Source organism: Hibiscus syriacus, unplaced genomic scaffold (genome assembly GCF_006381635.1).
Source record: "Hibiscus syriacus cultivar Baekdansim isolate YM2019G1 unplaced genomic scaffold, ASM638163v2 tig00008145_pilon, whole genome shotgun sequence".
Lineage (NCBI taxonomy): Eukaryota > Viridiplantae > Streptophyta > Magnoliopsida > Malvales > Malvaceae > Hibiscus > Hibiscus syriacus.
Window position 1 is genome coordinate 1,646,728 of NW_024062153.1, and position 19,509 is coordinate 1,666,236.

General features: G+C 35.2%; 1 protein-coding gene and 1 pseudogene across 1 annotated transcript; one reads left to right on the forward strand and one right to left on the reverse strand.

Annotated features, from left to right (window-relative positions):
- Positions 1-182: 182 nt before the first annotated feature.
- On the reverse strand, positions 183-15,752 carry LOC120201998 (annotated as a pseudogene).
- Positions 15,753-16,877: 1,125 nt separating this feature from the next.
- Positions 16,878-18,928, forward strand: LOC120201999 (G patch domain-containing protein 11-like). The gene is made up of 3 exons (XM_039202494.1): positions 16,878-17,504; positions 18,624-18,689; positions 18,832-18,928. The coding sequence occupies exons 1-3, from the start codon at positions 16,878-16,880 to the stop codon at positions 18,889-18,891; spliced, it is 753 nt and encodes a 250-aa protein (XP_039058425.1). The 3' UTR covers positions 18,892-18,928.
- Positions 18,929-19,509: the final 581 nt, after the last annotated feature.

Here is a 19,509-nt window from a genome sequence, read left to right on the forward strand (position 1 = left end):
TCTTTAACATTTTGTGAAAATCAGTTAACCGTGACACTTAATATTCTCACTGGAATTTTTATCTAAAGGAAAAAATTAACACAGGTGAACAAGGACCTGTGACTCAATTGCTATGAGCGAAAGAGAATCGATCCAGAATTCATTATTGATCTAAGAATCTATTCTAGAAAGTTTAACGGTGATTATTGTTTGCCAAAGAACAAGGATCTGAAGAACTCTCGTGCATGCTATTGCTTAGTTGAATAAATGTGTCAGTCAAGACTATGTACCATCAATGGCCAAGCTAGCCATTGGAGAGCCCACAAAGCGAGTTTGAGTTGACCTGAAAGATCTGTCGACGAGCGGTTCAACTTCAGTTCCATCTGTTGCTGTGTTGCTCTTTGTTATCCCCATCTTCTGTAATAGAAGTGTCAGAGCTTCCACGATTTCAGACATGCGTGGTCGGAATTCTTTCTCAGGCTGCGTTTTAGGTAAATAATAAACTATTTTTCATTATTTATAGACAACTAATGTACGAAATTTGAATATATCTGCAATACCTGAATACATAAGGACACAGTGCAAAACCGGAGAGAAACCTGGCAGGGAACGTTCTTCTGTTGCCAGGATCAACCATCTGTTGCGAAGACTCGTTATCGTGAAGACGGAATAAAGCCCACTCCACCAATGATTGCTAATCTTGAGGTTTTGAATTGTGTTCTAACATCAAACAAGAGAAAAAAGAAATCAAAGAGTTGACACCAAATGTAAAAAAAAAAAAAAAAAGGATATCGAATATAGCATCTGTCCAGTGGTCATCTTGCTGTTAATAACTCCAAAACCAACACTCCAAAGGCGTATGCATCACTGTTTATCATTCCCTGGCTGCCCGTGTTCAGGTGCAATGTAACCAGTGTTCATGATAGCAATTTCCGAAGCCTGCAAATGACGTTTTTAGCTGAATTCAAGTTCTTGCAGCTTGTAGCTTTCTCCAAAGGACTTGATAAAAAATAAAATAAAATAAAATTGCATGTAAGCATATAATTCTGGTGGCCCAAGTTCTTTCTCAGCAAATGCAAGTTTATTTATAAAATTTAGCTCAATCCAGTGGCAAGAAAAGTACGGTTGCTCTTACTATCAACTTACTGTTTCCATGAACCCCATCAAACTATTCCTTGATGTTCTTACCTTAGTTTTCGCAGAGTTGCTTGTAAGCGGTCTTAGAACTGATAAACCACAGTCACATATGCGAGGTATTTCAGGTGATTCACTTTGGATTTTTTGTTTTTAGGAGTTGGAGGTTCAGATGGCCTCCATCGACAAGACGAGATTCAGTGGCAGAAAGGCGTTTTGAGTGTTTTTGTTGCTTGGTTTTCTGCACTCTTCATGTGGAAGCTCCTGGTGTAGTGTTTTATTTTGGCTTCTATGATTTCAGTTAGCTGTTATTTTTTTCTTTTATTTTAGGTGTTTTGTTTTGGGTAGCCGTCGGGCCAAGAGTTAGGCTTTTAGTCGGGTCAATCCTTTAGAGGTTGTTGTTGTAGCTATGTTTGGATTAGGCTGCGCTACTGTTGCTGTTTGGGTTTGTTTTTGGTGTTTTGTTTTATGTTGGGGTGTATCTCTGGTTTTATCTTGGTTTTCTTATGTTTAATAAAATCTTAAGACACTCTTTTCCTCCTTCCGCTGATTAAAGAGCTTCTCTATAAGTCCATTTAATCAAGAAATACGTTTTTAATGAGGCATTCAATTCCTATAAAAAAAATAATAATTATTGAAACCATTAAAAACAAGGGAAAATCATGTCTGGATTTATTGACAAAGAAGCCTTAAATAAGGAGATCATATATAACCCTATCTTCATGATAGAAAAGTGTATGGTTCAATTTTATTGATGAATATAAAATCTTACAGCCAGTGAATTTGAATGATCAATGCTTGTGTACAACAAGAAAAACTTACACCAAGGCCCGAGCAATACGAAGACGTAAGACTTAATTGTGCAAAGCATCTTCAAGGGACAAGTTTCTCACATATTCATACACCACAAGATGCTGATCATGTTCTACACAGTAGCCAATAAGTCTTACGATATTAGGATGCCTAAGTTGCGATGCCATCTGAATGACATCCATAAATTTCTCTTCTTCATGGAATGACAAAGATGCGATGTTGATGACTTTCACAGCAAAAGCCGTAAAAAGAAAAGAACGGTATTTCTGTAAAACATTGATAAAACCTTGTATAGAATTTTAACGTCACTTTGAACATTACATAAAAGCCCATATCAGTTAACAAAGTTACTTGGCCATCAGGGAGCTCAGCTTTGTAAACAGGACCAACAGTTCCCTCTCCAAGAAGGTTTTCTTCACTGAAGCTGTTGGTAGCTAATTGAAGCTCTGCCACTGTATACTCTTGAATTCGTAGAAAATTTGAGTTATCCTGCGAAGCTTTTTCTTCTAGCTGTATTCTCAGTATTATTCGGAAGAACAGATGGATTTCGCCTTGGGGCCAGATTGAATGCACTGCTGATATTGGCAAATGGTAGACTTGCGGTTTGTGCAGCAGTGGAAAAGTCTATACTCATATGGGGACGAAAGAGAAATGGTTTAATTATAACTAATAAGTGAGATAGGTACAACTGATTTCCCCAATTCTCATCAATGCAAAAAGTGGAGTTCTCGCCAATACTTGGACTGATTATAGGAGAATGATGCGTGCTAACGCTGCTGTCCAAGCTTTCTAGCTTTTTCGCATTAGATCGCTTAATGTGGATCACAAAGAATACTGCAACACAGATTGCCGCTGCAGCTGCCCCAACGACCACAGAAGATATTCCAAGGGGGCTTAGCCTTTTCTTCTTTCTTTTACTTGTTTCAGAGGAGGGGTAGTCCACCATAGCACTCTGCTGAGATGATGGTGGGCTGCTAATATTTTGCTCATGTGGATCACTGTCCAAAGGGAAATTCCAAGGAGGGTATATGGCCACTGTGTCGAATCTATTGCCCCAAAACCTGTTCAGAAGTAAAATAGTAAAATGGTTATAGTATAATTTGTTTGCTTATGCAAGCTAACACCCCTGAGATTGCATTGCTCACCATAAATTTTGAATAGACTGAAACTGCCTTGGAATTCTGCCAGTAAAATGGCTGCCTTCAAGGTTCCTGAGAAATATGAGTAACTCGTAAAATATCAAAATTAGCCGAAAAATGTAGTGGAAACCAGTCCTCATACACGTACAGGTAACTTAGGGGAAGCTCAGCCAAATATATCACTGATCCAGTGAAGTTGTTATTTTCCAAGGACCTGTAAGGAGACCGAAGAAACATATGGTAACATTGCCTGTATAATGGCTGAAAGAAGAAGGGGAGTTCAACAAAAGAAGAAGATTAAGCTGGCATGTAACTCACAGTTCGGTAAGATTAGTCAGTGATGCAAAAGATTTTGGAAGATCTCCAGCGAACTTATTGTTCGATAGATCCCTATCATGATAGGTTAAGATTTTATATCAACCATCATTCGAGTTTGGAGTCCATGGAGGTGTGGAAACTAGTAACAAAATGGAATATAAAAGAATACATTGTTTTCAGACTCTGCAATTGAGTAAACACATCGCCAATAGGTCCAGACAAAGGGTTGTGGCTTAGATTCCTGAAAAGGAAAGGAAAGGAATGATCATAATTACATCAATGAAGCCATCTAACTAGGTAGTCAGCGTAAAAGCAGCTTACAAATGCCTTAGATTTGTCGAGAAAGATATCGAGTGAGGTATATTTTTTATGAACCTGTTGCATGCCATATTTCTGCAATCATCAAATGAGAATGAAATATTGGGGGATAAAGTCTAAATTGAGATTTAATAAATTAATTAAATAATGAACCAAAACTATAGAGATCAAGCATCTTACACATGAGTGACATTGGGTGGTAAGCCATAAGGAATTTCACCTTCAATATTATTGGAGCTTACATCCCTAACAGATATAAAACCAGCTCAATATGAGTGACATTTTCTGAAGTACAAAACATAAGACGAAGTAAAAGTTACTCACAGATGCCTGAGCCAGGTTATGGAGATTATCAAGTTGGCCTAGATATCCACCAAGATTTAGTGTTGGAATTGTCCTGCGAAAGGGTATGGATAATAGTTTATTTAGTCTGTACAAAACAAAGCAACAAAAATGCTACTAGAATGCAAGGTTTATTTAAGCTAAACATCATTACAGGCGTGTCACGGAAGACCCAGAACATGCTACTCCAGTCCAGACATCTCCACATGGATCACTGCCGTCAAGTTTCCACCCTTTTAGCTGGGACGCAAAGTTCAGGTCCTTGAACAAACTATTTAAAGCTATAACTGAAAAAGGCCAAATGGTAATAGACAAGTAAAACACAGATTAGTAATGCTATGCTATCAGCATAAGTTGATCACTGAAACGGTAACTAAAGCAAAGAACGCGTACTAGTTGATAACAAATGGCATAAGGATTATGAACAACAGTGTTTCTGGTCCATAAAATCAAGTTAATTTGATCACATCCATGAACACTTTCTTTCTTAATATATTAAGACTATGATGCAGTGCAGAAGTTATGAACTCATAAATTTAAGCATGATATTTTAGTCAACAGATAAAGTAATACATGATTACCAGAAAAATTATCTACTTTTTCTCACCTACTGTATTTCTCTCTTCGCCAGAGATTACGCCTCTGTTATATTTAAAAAAAAATCCCATGCATAAAGTAAATTAACTAATAAAGTACTTAAACAGTAATAAAAACCCTACAGAAAAATTATATGAAAAAGAAATAATCAAGAAAGTTGAGAGGGAAAAACAGATTGGAATATTATTACCATCAAGTTTATCAGTAGTAGCCTTGGATTCTGGAAGCAAAGCCGCCGAGAAAACAACCACAATGAAATGCAAACACAACAGCTCTTTGTGCATTTTCGTCTCAAATCTTAGCTTTTCCTGTGATCGGGAGAGAAAAAAAAAGGACAAATAGACGAAAAAATAGGTAATGATCACAAAGAAAAACAGATTCCTAGAAGGTTTCCGAGGAAAAATCGATAGAAAAACAAAAATACTTCAATGTTTCTTAAATCAGACTAAGCTTGTCGTAGACACCAAGTTTTTGCCCCATTTTTTTATTATTTATTTATCATTTTTATTATTATTATTATTATAATTATTATTATTATTATTATTATTATTATTATTATTATTATTATTAATAAAATATATTATTACAGGCCCAAATACATTAATCTCGGAGCCCAATTACAACCCAAGACCCAAACCCAAAGAGAAGCCCAGAAAGCACATCTATACCCGATCCAGGTCCAGACCCGATCCAAACCCGAGAAGACCTAAAACCCATTTAGGCTTTTTGTTAGGGTTTCCAAACCCTATCTCCAACGCCGCTCCCTCAGATCGTGGATGAACAGTCGCCGCTCCACTGCCATGTGTTCCAACCAGCCAACGCCTCGCCAGAAGACTCCAGAAGCCAGTTACCCCTCCATGTTGCAGCTTTAGGGTGAGTCACCACCATAGTTCGGTGACTCACCAAAAGCCGTTCTTGTGACCAGTCCGAGAGAAGAACCATGGTGGCTTATAAAAGCCATCGATCCCCTGCAAGAAAAAAAACAGAAGAACCCAAATACGACACCAATAGCCACCTAGCAAGTAAAAACCGAGCAACCCAAACAGTAGTCAACAACAAATCAAAAGAAAAAACAAAGGAAAGAAGCAACTTACCACTGAGGAGATTCCAAACGTCGTCGGAGCACCCAAAATACGAAGGTATAAACCTAGATCTAGGAAATACTAGGGCTTTTTAGGAAGAAAGAATGTCGGATTTGGGTTTAGGAGATCTCGACCTTCGATTTGGTGTATTTTTATATTTTTTGACCACCGTGAATAGTGATTGGCGGTGGCCGAAATAGTGACAGAAGTGGCTGAAATAGTGAAGACGGTGGCTGGCCGGTGACCGTCTCTCCCTCGGGTGAGTGAGTTTAGAGAGAACGGAGAGCTTCAAATGAAGAAATGAGAAGAAATGACCATTTTGGGCCAATTTTGGGGTATTTAAACCAACTCAAAACTACGTCGTTTTGGGAAGGACTTCTAAGTAATTCCATTATAGGAAAACCCTTTCCGTTGTCCCTTGAATTTATAATAGTTTCAATTTGGTCACTAAAATCATGTTTTTGTGCCTTTTAATTTGGATTTCGTATTTTGTTTTATTTATATTTTAGTCCCTACTAATATTATATATATTTTAGGTAAAATAGCTTACTAGTCCCTATTATATTAATAATTTATATTTTAATCCCAAATAGTCATTTAGGGTTAAATTACACTATTAGTGCTTATATTTCATGATATTTTGATTTATGACTATTAATTTATATATTTTATAATTTAATCCCTGATATTTTAATAATTTTTATTTTTGATCATAAATTTTATTACTTTTTAATTTAATTACATAGCTTTAATAATTTTTTTAATTTGATCACTATTTAATTATAGTTTTATTATTACCCCTTTAGTTTCAAATTTTTTATTACTTTAATTATTATTTTTTATTTTTATTTTATTTTAATCATATGAATATATATATTTGAAAGGATAATATTTATTTATTTTTACTATTAAAGAAAGCGGTCGTCTTAAAGTAACTAGATGTCATTTTTTAATATTTTTAAATAAATAAATATTTTACTTATAATATATATATATTTACTTCAGTTTTATTTAAATTATTTTTTAGGAAAAACTATCATATTCTTATTAATATTTATTTATTTTTTAATTTTAAAGAAAGAGACTGTCTTAAAGTAACTAGATGTCATTTTCTGATATTTTTAAATGAATTAATACCCCAGTTATAAAACCCTAAAAATATATATTTATTTACTTTAATTTTATAAAAATTATTTTAATATATTGATCCTTAGAATTATCCGATTTAATTTGAAATAACAAGATCGTAAATTAAATTCATATTTGAATTCTTAAACTTCCAATACTAGAGACAATTTATAATCGAATGGTACCGATTTTAGGCGTTATGGGGGGTGTTAATCCTTCCCCAAACGTAATGACCACGAATCCCTTTTTTATTACTAAAAAGAATGAATTTTTTGTTATTCGTAGACCAATTTATCTTTTAAATGATATTTTCTTAAAAACACTTTTAAAAGATGATTTTTAGGTATTCGACCTACCTAACCCAAAAGGTTGATGGCAACTCCCAAAAATTCCTTAAAAAGCCATTTATTCATTTACATATTATCCCGCCAAGAAAAATTCGTGCCCGAGCAAAAACTGGTTACAACAGCTTGGCGACTCCACTAGGGACCCTGGTCAAACCTAAGTCGATTATATATTGTCTCCATAATTAATTAAGAATTCAAATTTATTTAATTTATGATTCTTTTGATTTATTTCAATTACTTTTATCCTTGTATTAATGTTTATATTTGATTGATTTTCAGATATTATGATTCATTTGTTTAAAATAGTTGTTTGTTAAGGGTTTGAGAATTTCTCCTCACACACAACACGTGCATTGCATAAACATAAGCTCTATAATTGAGCTCTTTCCCTTTTAAGTGGGAGTGAAAGTGACGTCTTCGTGAGAAGTTATTCTCCGTGTCATACCTAGCAAGTAGCTTTCGGGGTTTATATACCCTATATCTTCGTAAGGATTTATTCTCCGTGTTAGGCAGAGAGAAATATGTCCCCTCGAATTGAACTCGATCCGCTTAAGTCTGTAATGGACTAGGATTGAGGGTTTGGCAGCCCAAGGGGCACCAACAAGGACAATTTGAGTACCTTTACTCCTAGAACCGAAACTCTGCATATAATAAATCGTAGAAATTCACCCGATCTAAGACAATGTTGAAACTTTGTCCGTAGGTGTACACAAAGGAGAAATGAACTCTAACTTTCGTCTTTTAAATTATCTGATTGTTTTCTGAATAAATGCGTGCGAACTAGTAATCATGCGGTTAGGTTAATTTTTCCAAACAAAGCATGGAACTAGAAAGCATGAGGTTAGGATATATATAGATACCATGATAGATATAATCTTTTCTTTCCATTAATTGGTACTAACCATTTTATTTTTTCTTATTTTTCCATGAATTTTATTTTTATCTAACTTGTTTATATTTCTTTTGTTTGCATTGCATGGTCATGACATGATTAGAAGGTATTGATTCAAGAGTGGACATCAAATTGAAAAGTTTTCATATATGGACAAAAAGTTTTATGATCAAGCAAACTATGACGCAGCCAAGAAATGACATCCTGAAGGAACTCCAAGGATGGAGAAGAACTATGCACCCAAGGATCGTATACCCGTTGAAGAGTAAAATAAGATACGAGAAATAAGAGAGCAAATGTCCAAGATGATGGATAGAATATCTGTTTTTGCCAAAGAAAAAGAGAATCATGCACAAAAAGAGAGAAAGCTCAATGAATATAATCCTGCAATCTCAGATATATAAGAGACTTCTGATCCTAATCAATGTGAGAAATTACATACAGTCATCATTCTTATTCACAAGTTGTCTGGAGATACCAAGGAAATGGTGACAACTGTAAAAGCTCCCAGAAATGAGAAGAAATCATGTAATCTGAAATCGTCGAGAGTTAGTCTGCTCCCAACGTCGAAAACTCAGGTTCAATCCAAGATAATAGGTGGATCTCATTTTGATACTATCTCTATATCATATAAGGAGTTGTACGAAAAGCTACTTGAAGTGCGAGAAGCGGTTCCACATTATGTGAAACCGTTGCAACCTCCGTATCTGAATTGGTATGACATCAACGTTTATTATGAATATCATGCCAGAGCTCAAGGACATACCATTGAAAATTGCATTACCTTCAAACATCGAGTCCAATGTCTTTTAGATCATGGAATCTTAGAGTTTATGATAAATGATTGACCTAGTTTGGCAACTGAGGGTCCTACTAGATTAATACTGAAAGTGTTCAAAGGTAAGAATATCAGTAGGGGCGTCCAGAATGAATAAGACTTGCTGATGTACGAGGCTCAAATAAGTCATTTAAAGATTCAAAATGATAAATTGAGCACAAAAATGAAAATCATGTGTGAGGATTTCCAAAAGATCAGTCAAGCCTTTGAAGATGTGGGTATAAGAAATACCCCAAAAGAGTGGATAAAAGGGGTCACCAAACTGAAAAAGAACTGCAAGATACATGAATGACGAGCCAAGAAGTTTTCTCATGATTTACGAGTTGCAGAAGAAATACGCAATACAACTTTCATTGAATTGGGAAAATGTCAAACCAAAAATCAAATGTTGAATAGTGCTATAACGAACATGAAAGCATCATATCAGATCCATCATTATTAGATTGATACTGAATTAAAAGCCACTAAATCTAAGAACAAGATATTGATGAAATGTTTCGATGATTATGGAAATCTTTTATGAGAACTTCTTGAACACAAAGATTCTCTCACAAGAAAAAAAGAACAACATTGTCTACAACTCCGAGAATTAACACAAAAGATGAAGGAAAAAGACAATATCATGAAAGAAATTACTGCTCAAGCAAATAATGTGGCTCATAAATTGGTTGATTAAGCTGGCTTCACAAGAGAATTAAAATAGATTGACAACACCACACCTGAGCATGAGTGGAAGTTAACTTGGGTTTTAAGGGAAATAGAGAAGTTAGGAGTGAAAGTTATCCCATATATGTAAAGTTTTGTTTGATGTGTCGAAACTTTTGTGTTTAATGAAAGTTGTTTTAAGATGATCACTCTTAATTGATACCTTTTTGCATAATTTGTGTTCACATTTTTGCATTTTTGCATTTACATTACATTTTTTATTATTATTTTAGTATTGTTATATGCATCAATTATAAAAACATGTAAATAATTCATGAAAGGTTTTGTAATAGTAAAACTGAGATCATTCATTCATACTACTATATTATCATTATGAAAGCAATAGAGCAATCTTGTGAAGGATTACAATATCCATGGTCAGAACAATTGACAGGGTTACATCAAGATACAAGGAAAGAAGCATAAGATTCTCTACAAGATGGATCGAATCAAATTATTCAGGTGATGACAACTGATAAAGAAGAGATAAATGCTAAAGAGCAACGATACTATCAGATTAATGAGTCGAAAAGGATAACATACCCTGGTGAATCCCTCTCGAACCTAAAGAATAGCCTCATTAATTATTCATAATATGAAGAGGGATTCAATAGGGTGGATGAAGCAATCAAAAATATGAAAGGTATTAATGCCCTTCACAAATAATTAGAAGCAAGAGAGCTCAGCTTGGTTTCAGATTTGGTTATTCCCTATGAATTCAGGATGCCTGATTTTGAGAAATAAGATGACACCAGTTGTCCCCTAATCCACCTAAGAATGTTTTACATAAAAATGGAAGGATATTTAAATTCTAATGATTTGTTAATTCACTCCTTCCATGATAGCCTCGTTAGGCCAACAGTAGTATGGTACAATCATTTGAACCAAGAGCAGATTAAGAGATAGGTTGATCTAGCTGATGCATTTTTGGGACAATATCGATATGTTAAAGGTTTAGCTCCCAAACGTAAAGATCTTCAAGGAGTAAAAATGAAAGCCAATGAAGGTTTCAAGAGTATTCCTTAAGATGGAGAGGAGTGGCAGCACAAGTTCAACCTCCTATGTTAGAAGAAGAGATATCACATACGTTTCACGATTCCCTTCCCGCTCCTTTCTTTGAGTTAATACTGGAAAATACAACAAAGGAATTCCAGAATTTACTGAAAAATGGAGAATTAATTAAAAATGTAATAAGTGAAGGAAAATTAAAAGTCACATCCAAAAGCCTGACGGATCAAAAAGAAAAAGATGATGATGTGAATGAATGTCGCATCTAGAGTCCCCGCAATTGCAAAAGAAAAAGATCAAGTAGTTGTTCGGATCGACCAAATAAAGTCACGCGATTGAGAGATACTTTGGAGGTGTTCCAAACTTCCATTTCAGACTTGTACCCTCATTTGATTAAAGGTCAGTACATCACACCAAGACCAATGAAAGTTCCACCAAACCCTTCTGCTTATAGCTATGATGAAGATAGTGTTTGTGATTTCCACTTGGGGATATCTGGGCATTCTACCGATAATTATAGGCCACTGTTAAAAGAAATAGAGATACTTGTTGACAATGAGACATTGACAAGAGAGTTGGTGGAACAATGGATGACAAACTCAAAGTAGAGCATTAAAGCATGATTGAATCAAGTGTTGTTGCATTGGATAAGTAAAGGGGCATCCAAATCAAAGAAAAGATCATTTCATCAGTCATAGTACTTTCTATTTTCAGCATCTTGTTTGAACTTGTTTTTTTTGTTCCTTTCTCCGCCTTTTGTGTAAATAAATTTGTGTTGCTTTTAAGGTTATGAGCATTGAATCAATTTTGCAATCTTGCAGTTCTTTGAATATAAACAAGATTAAAAAACTCTTCATGATTAGAGTTATAATCTTTGACAAGATATCAAGATTGAAAACTGGTAAAACAAGGGCCCTTGACCTTACCTCAGAAGAAACATACCCAAACACATCCTATTACAAATATGAGATATCCTTCTCCTATTGAAAGGAATTACACAAAAGGCTTGGTATTTATATACAGGAACATACAACATGGTGCATTATTTGTGTATTACATTGCAAAACCAACTAGACTACTTTTCTATTGACAGCGTTTGATGATGAACGTAATCTTCACAAATAGGTAAATCTAGTTTAAATCAGTTGCTTGAGAATTGAACTCTAACGAAGAAATCTTTTGACTTCCTCCAAAACACATAGACTATAACAGGTTCTTCTTAACAAGCTTAAGAAGTTGGAGTTGTATATTCATATTATATTATTATATACAATAAAACTTGAGTTATCCCCCTAAAGCAATTGGTTAATCACCCCGACTTTATGGATAATATTCAGCTAGCCTATTATACTATTATATGCAATAAAGATTGAGCTATCCCTCTAGAGCAATTGGTTAATCACCCTGGCTGTATATATATGTTTCAAATAGCAAAAAGAAAAAAAAGAATAAGAAAGAGAAAAAGAAAAAGAAAGAGAAAAAGAAAGGGAAAAAGGCAAAAAGTTACTACATAAAGATGGATTAAGGGAGTTAAGAAACACCGGTTATAGTCAATTTCACACAAGCACTCAGAAATTTCATTTTTAGACCGATATTTTCGCACTGCTTTGGTTAGATAAGTATAAATGAAAGATTCTAGAGAACTAAAATAGAAGTATTCTATAAAGTCTAGTAATTGGCTATGCTAGTTCATTTTGTCCGCATCCGGTTAAAATACCAAGTCCTTAAAGTGAGGCATGTGGCAACGTTCACAAAGAGTGAGAGAGGAGTGACATCTTAAATAGATGTAACCATAGAAAATAGGAAAGCCATCCTGAAACCAAACTAAATTTTGATACTTGTCAAAGAGCTATAATTCTCAAACATCAAAGAGTTGTTCATTCTTTTAATATTCTTTGAACTCATGCTTATGATTTGATTCTATTGTGAACCTGTAATAAGCAATATTTTACAAAATTCTTTCATTCATCGATAAATAAAGGAGGAAAACATTTTCAAATAGAACAATCTCAAATGAGGAAGGTCCTTGAAGCAAGTTGTTGCATATTCTACCTCTATTGTAGAAAAAGAATAAACGATGCTAAAATGATGAAGCATTTCACATTCTTGAAAGCAAGTGGTCCAAGAAGCTAGATAGTCTGGAGACTTGAACTTGTAATACTCTCTTGAGACATTATCAGCAACTCATCAAGAAGGAAGGGGCATGCTGAAAGCCAATTTCAACTAGAAATGATCCATGTGGGGCATTTTGAGGACTCACATCAACAAGAAGTAATGTTGAATGCATTTTGAACGTTCGTATCAACAAATGTTGGGGCACACTGAAGGCATATATCCTCTTATGGAAAGATCATTGAATGGAGAAAATATTTCCAATGAGACACAAAGTTGCATTATTCTGGTGATTTGATGCTGGCAGTTAAAGCATCCCACTTGTATTCCCACTGAGCTTTGTTTTTAAGTGTCCTTGTGACGTCCTACAAAATCTCCAAACACTATGCAAAGAGCTTCACTGATTGAGAAATTTGGGCAGAAGCTACAAGAAAAGATGAATGTGTTGTCAAATGTTTTACAAACTAGTAATTATAATGCTGAACCAATATTGCGATCATATGGTGTTTCCATATGTGGACCCAAGATGAAGTTTATCTTCTTCAACCCCAAGGTTAGAAGTGAGATATAATGAAGATTTCTTTCCATGAGAAGGGAAGCTGAAATTTTAACAACAAGAAACTAGTGGAGCCAACTAAGGTTAAACAACAGGTTGTTGTTAAACATCTCGACATGATATGGTATGAATGGCTTTGTTCAATATCCAATTAGATGTGGAGACATGAAATGAAATAGGATAAAACCTCCTTGTAATGTGTTTCAAGAGTCAAATTAGAACAGATGTTGTTCTCCTAATTAATCTCTGATGAGTTTTGCATATCTAAATCTACATTCTTCAAAGATGATAGATACTCCTTTCAAAGATGAAAGCTTTATTGGATTTTTACACAAGCCTAAGCAAAGAAAGACGGTGTTATCAAAGATAAAAATGGGGGCATCAAGGTCATAATTCTGACTGCAGCAAGAGTTCCATGAATGAAACATTTTTTCTGAGACTTTCATGCAAATGAAGAAAAGAAAACACAAAGATTGCTCTTTTAAAAAAGAGAATGAATTCCAGCTTGAAATGATATTTTGACTAAGTGAAAGAAGACCGAGTTCACCACTTTGAAGTCAAATGAAGATTACATCAACATTTTTGCACTCATAAGAACATCATTTGCATAAAAGAATATGCATTACATTGATACATTTTATTGCATTCAAACACAAGGTTTTTGTCAAATTTATAAGTCCTCTGGGCCATCCATAAGACTTCAGTGCAGGATGTTTTCAAATGAGATTTTAAAAAACTAAGTATGTTTTAGGGTTTTCTTAATTATCTCAAAAGAGTTGTTAAAGGAAGCTAAGCCTAACAAAGGGGTTATTTGACAACTAAGAAACTAAGCTTTCGAGGGTTTCTTAATTTGTATGTCCTTCGAGCCATCTGTAAGTCTTTCAAGCATGATGTTAAAGCCTTCGGGTCATCCATAAGACCTTTAGTGCATGATGTTTTCAAATGAAGTTTTAAAAACTAAGCTTATTTTAGGGGTTTCTTAATTATCTCAAAAGAGTTGTTAAAGGAAGATAAGCCTAACAAAGGGGTTCCTTGACAACTAAGAAACAAAGCTTTCGAGGGTTTCTTAATTTGTAAGTCCTTCGGGCCATCAGTAAGTCTTTCGAGCATGATGTTTAAATCCTCCGGATCATCTGTAAGCCTTTCGAGCAAGATGTTAAAGCCTCTGGGTCATCCATAAGACCTTCAGTGCAGGATGTTTTCAAATGAGATTTTAAAAACTAAGCCTGTTTTAGGGGTTTCTTAACTATCTCAAAAGAGTTATTAAAGGAAGCTAAGCCTAACAAAGGGGTTCTTTGACAACTAAGAAACTAAGCTTTCGAGGGTTCTTGATTTTTAAGTCCTTCGGGCCATCAGTAAGTCTTTCGAGCATGATGTTTAAACCCCCCGGGTCATATGTAAGCCTTTTAAGCAAGATGTTAAAGCCTTCGGGCCATCCGTAAGACCTTCAGTACAAGATGTTTTCAAATGAGATTTTAAAAACTAAGCCTATTTTAGGGGTTTCTTAATTATCTCGAAAGAGTTGTTAAAGGAAGCTAAACCTTTTAAGGGGTTCCTTGATAACCAAGAAACTAAGCTTGATTCACGATATTTCGAATAAACAACGTCTCTCAAAACAAATTTTATCACACCAGAGATAGTTCCTCTTCGAACAAACTTCTTTGCATTCATTTCACATTTTTATCCAGATATTGAATATTTGACAGGAATTCCAGAGATTAGCAAAGATTTCAGCAAAGAATTACTATACTTTTCAAAGCTTTGAAAATATGGATTTCAGCAAAGATTTGAATCTATCACTTGAGGGTTCAACAACTCCGTCTTAATAAAGAAAAGTTAACTAGACAAAAACTTATTGTCTTTTCATCTTTGCCCCATTCTTATTAACACAAGAATGAGCAAAGAGGGGCAACTGTAGACACTAAGTTTCATCCCATTTTTTATTTTTTATTTATCATTTTTTATTATTATAAATATTTATTATTATTATAAATATTTATTATTATTATTATTATTAAATTATTATTATTATTAATAAAATATATTATTATAGGCCCGAATATATTAATCTCGGAGCCCAATTACAACCCGAGGCCTAAACCCAAAGAGAAGCCCAGACAACAGATTTATACTCGGTCCAGGCCCAGATGAGAGGTCCAGACCTGGTCCAGACCTGAGAAGACCTAAAACCCATTTAGGGTTTCTGTTAGAGTTTCTAAACCCTATCTCCAATACCACTGCCTCATATCGTTGATGAACAACCGCTGCTCCACTGCCATGTGTTCCAACCAGCTGCTGCCGACCCCCTACTGCCACGCCAATGCCTCGCTAGAAGACACCAGAAGCGAGCTGCCCCTCCACGTTGCAGCTCTAGGGTGAGTCACCACCATAGTTCGGTGACTCACCAAAAGCCATTCTTTTGACCGGTCCAAGAGAAAAACCATGATGGCTTATAAAAGCCATCGATCCCCTACAAGAAAAAAAATAGAAGAACCCAAATACGATACCAACTGCCACCGAGAGCAAGCAAAAACCGAGCTACCCAAATAGCAGTCAACAACAAATCAAAAGAAAAAACAAAGGAAATAAGCAACTTACCACTGAGGAGATTCCGAACATCGTTGGAGCACCCAAAATACAAAGGTATAAACCTAAATCTAGGAAATACTAAGGCTTTTTAGGAAGAAAGAAAGCCGGATTTGGGTTTAGGAGATCTTGACCTTCGATTTGGTGTATTTTTATATTTTTTGACCACCGTGAATAGTGATCGACGGTGGCCGGCTCTCCCTCCGATGAGGGAGTTTAGAGAGAAGGGAGAGCTTCTCTCTCCTTAGAGAGAGAATAGAAAAATGAATAAATGAGAAGGAATAACCATTTTAGGCGTTATGGGGGTGCTAATCCTTCCCAAACGTAACCGACCACGAATCCCTTTTTATTACTAAAAAGAATGAATTTTTGGTTATTCGCAGACCAATTTATCTTTTAACTGCTATTTTCTTAAAAACTCTTTTAAAAGATGATTTTTACGTATTCGACCTACCTAACCCAAAAGGTTGATGACGACTCCAAAACATTTCCAATACTAGAGACAATTTATAATTGAAGGTATCAATTTTGGGCGTTATGGGGGTGCTAATCCTTCTCCAAACGTAACCGACCACGAATCCCTCTTTATTACTAAAAAGAATGAATTTTTAGTTATTCGCAGACCAATTTATCTTTTAACTGCTATTTTCTTAAAAATTCTTTTAAAATATGATTTTTAAGTATTCGACCTACCTAACCAAAAGGTTGATGACGACTCCAAAACATTTCCTTAAAAAACCATTTATTCATTTACATACTTTTCCCGTCAAGAAAAATTTGTGCCGGACGAAAATCGGTTACGACAGTGATAAGATTTCGGTTTTGGTGGAAAGTTTAACCATGTTTCTTGAATTTTCCTATGTTTCATGGAAACCAAACAGAGTAATACCAAGAATCATGAAGGGAACAAACTTCGGAGAAATGCAGAGATAAAATTGTTTGAAACTGTGTTTTGTTAATAAAATCTTATATATTGTTATGAAATGAAATTTGAAATACCGCTCTTTCATTGCTACGTTTTTGGAAACTGGTATAGTCTATTAGGTTATTATATTTTTAGTAATTCTCTTCAGATTCCTAACAACAATCCTTTGAGCTCCCAACCATTCAAGAAAAAGTCGAAAAAGTTGATCTGGCAAGAACAACGTAAACTTGAAAGAGAGAGAAAGCAGCTAGATGAGGACGAGCAAACCTTAGCAAAAATAGATGCTCCAATTCCTCAATCTAACATTGACTTCAAGTTGTTAAAGCAAATGGGTTACACCCCAGGCTCAGCACTTGGAAAGGAGGCGTCAGGTCGAGCTGAACCAGTGGGGCTTGACATTCGGAGGTCTCGAGCAGGGATTGGACGGGATGACCCACTTAAGGAGAAAAGAAAAAGAGAGGAGATTGAGTTTGAGAGAAAAAGGAAGAATGAGGAGGCTTTGATGGAAGAATTTGGTTCCTGGCAAAAGTCACAGTGGCGCAGTCGGAGAGTTGTTGTAAATTACAAGAAGGCAAAGGCTGCCCTTGATCAACTTGAGAATAAAGAAATTGTTGTGCCAAAGAAGAATGATGAAGAAGAGGGGGATCAAGAGGAAGAGGAAGAGGAAGAAGTAGTAACAGGAGAGGTATGTGAACTTGCATATATGTATATATACACAGAGTATACTGCTGTACCAACTTATTTTAGGCCAACTTTACATATTTTATTAATGCCTATGTTACATACAGTTATGTATTGGATTAGATTTGTCTCATTTCCTTGTGTTGCATTTATCTAGTTTTAGTAGGTTTTCCAGCTGTCCTGGTTTCATGTTTCTATCAGCACGAGTGCTTCAACTGAAGTGTATTGTGAATAACAGAGTTCAGAACATTCTGATTGAGGAATAATTAAGATTGAGCATCTAGGTGATGATTTTATGTTGGCTAAATTGTTTGACTGCTTTATGCTAGCTAACATGCAAACTAGGTTGGCATTTACGGCTGTCTTTTAAGCATGAAAGATTTTTTAGTAGTTTAAACATTGTTGATGAATTCAAACACAGATGCATCACAAATATACATGTCTAATAATGCCTCATAATCATATTCGACCTAGACACAAATGGCCAAACTACATTTTAGACCTAGACCACTATGATATGACATGTAGAGGTCCTAGAGGATAGAATCTGATTGCGAAACCGATCCTACGATTAGGTCTGAAAAGTAACTGCGTTAGTGGTATCAGCTTGCAACATTAGAATATGCGCACTCGACATAGGCTCACGTGCCCGTTTTAGTCATGCCTTGAGTTACTCTATTGTTGACTGATGCCATCAGATCTCTTGTTGTTGCCTGTATCAGCGTGTTCTCTGATTCTGTTAAAAATCACTGTAATGCATGCCTGTTACTTCTGATGGAAATACTGAATTCCGCATGCCTCTGATTTTATACTCACTCTGCTATGATCAGATCATTTATTCTGTATCCTTAAATTCTGTCGCATGTCATTCTATTATTATTTAAATCCGTAAATTTTGTCGCATGCCATTCTGCAATTATATGCATCCATAAATTCTGACACATGTCGTTCTGTTATTATCTGCATTGGGTCTGGGTTGTTACAGAAGGAAGATTCTGGTTCTGATTGAGCTACGACTTCTGTCTCTCTGTTTGAGCTACGGGGAAGAGCCTTAGATGTTTTTGATCGTGAAATTTATGGTCTTCTTTCTTGTTATTTAACTGGGTGAGAATTTAATTTGTAGAATTTACAAGATATATTGATGAAACTGAGAGAGGAATATCAGTACTGCCCATTCTGTGGATTTCAAGTAAGTTGGATTTCCTCAACATTTTTACTGATTTAAAGCTTTGCATTTGGTTGTTTATGTTTCGAACTACAATTTTAAGCTAAATCATATTCCGAAATCCCGAATTCCTGATTGTTTTATGATTTGAACTTCCATTTTTCAGTATGAATCGATGGAAGCACTTTTCTCGAGCTGCCCTGGAACCAATGAAGATGACCACTAGAGTGGACCAGAGTTTGTTTATTCAGACTGTCTGAGAAATTTGTGTTTTATAACCGAGTCATAGTGAAGGCATTCCACCCACACTCTGATGTTTGAGTTTTCTGCTAATGGAGTTTGTGGAAGCAGGTAATTTTCCGCGTGTTAGTTGCTTTTTAAAGTCAACCTGAGTCAAAAGCTGGGATGCCGATGGATCAGTTAAACAGCTACAAACATAGGATTTTTCTTTATCGCTAAACAGGGAGAGGATATATAGAGAGGGATAGGATCTGTTTGACTGTAAATGGATCTTAGCTCATGTATATTTGTAGTATTACGTATCAAACTTCATGTTCATTATGAAAAGAGGCTAGGAATGAAATTGTTGAAGCCATGAAGAAATCTATGGTTTTCCACCACACCTTGAGTTGTAAGAATTCAAGAGCCATATCACTGGAAATTACGATCCATCATTATAAAATAGAAATGCATTGTATACGTCACTGTCCGAGTGAGTCAAGCAGCAACGAAGATAGTAACAGGTTATAAGAGCCCAAATTTTTCATCAATGACGATGCATTTAAGGATGGCGTAGAATGGTTTTAAGCCTTTCAAGAATAAATGAAGAAGATTTTATAGGCAC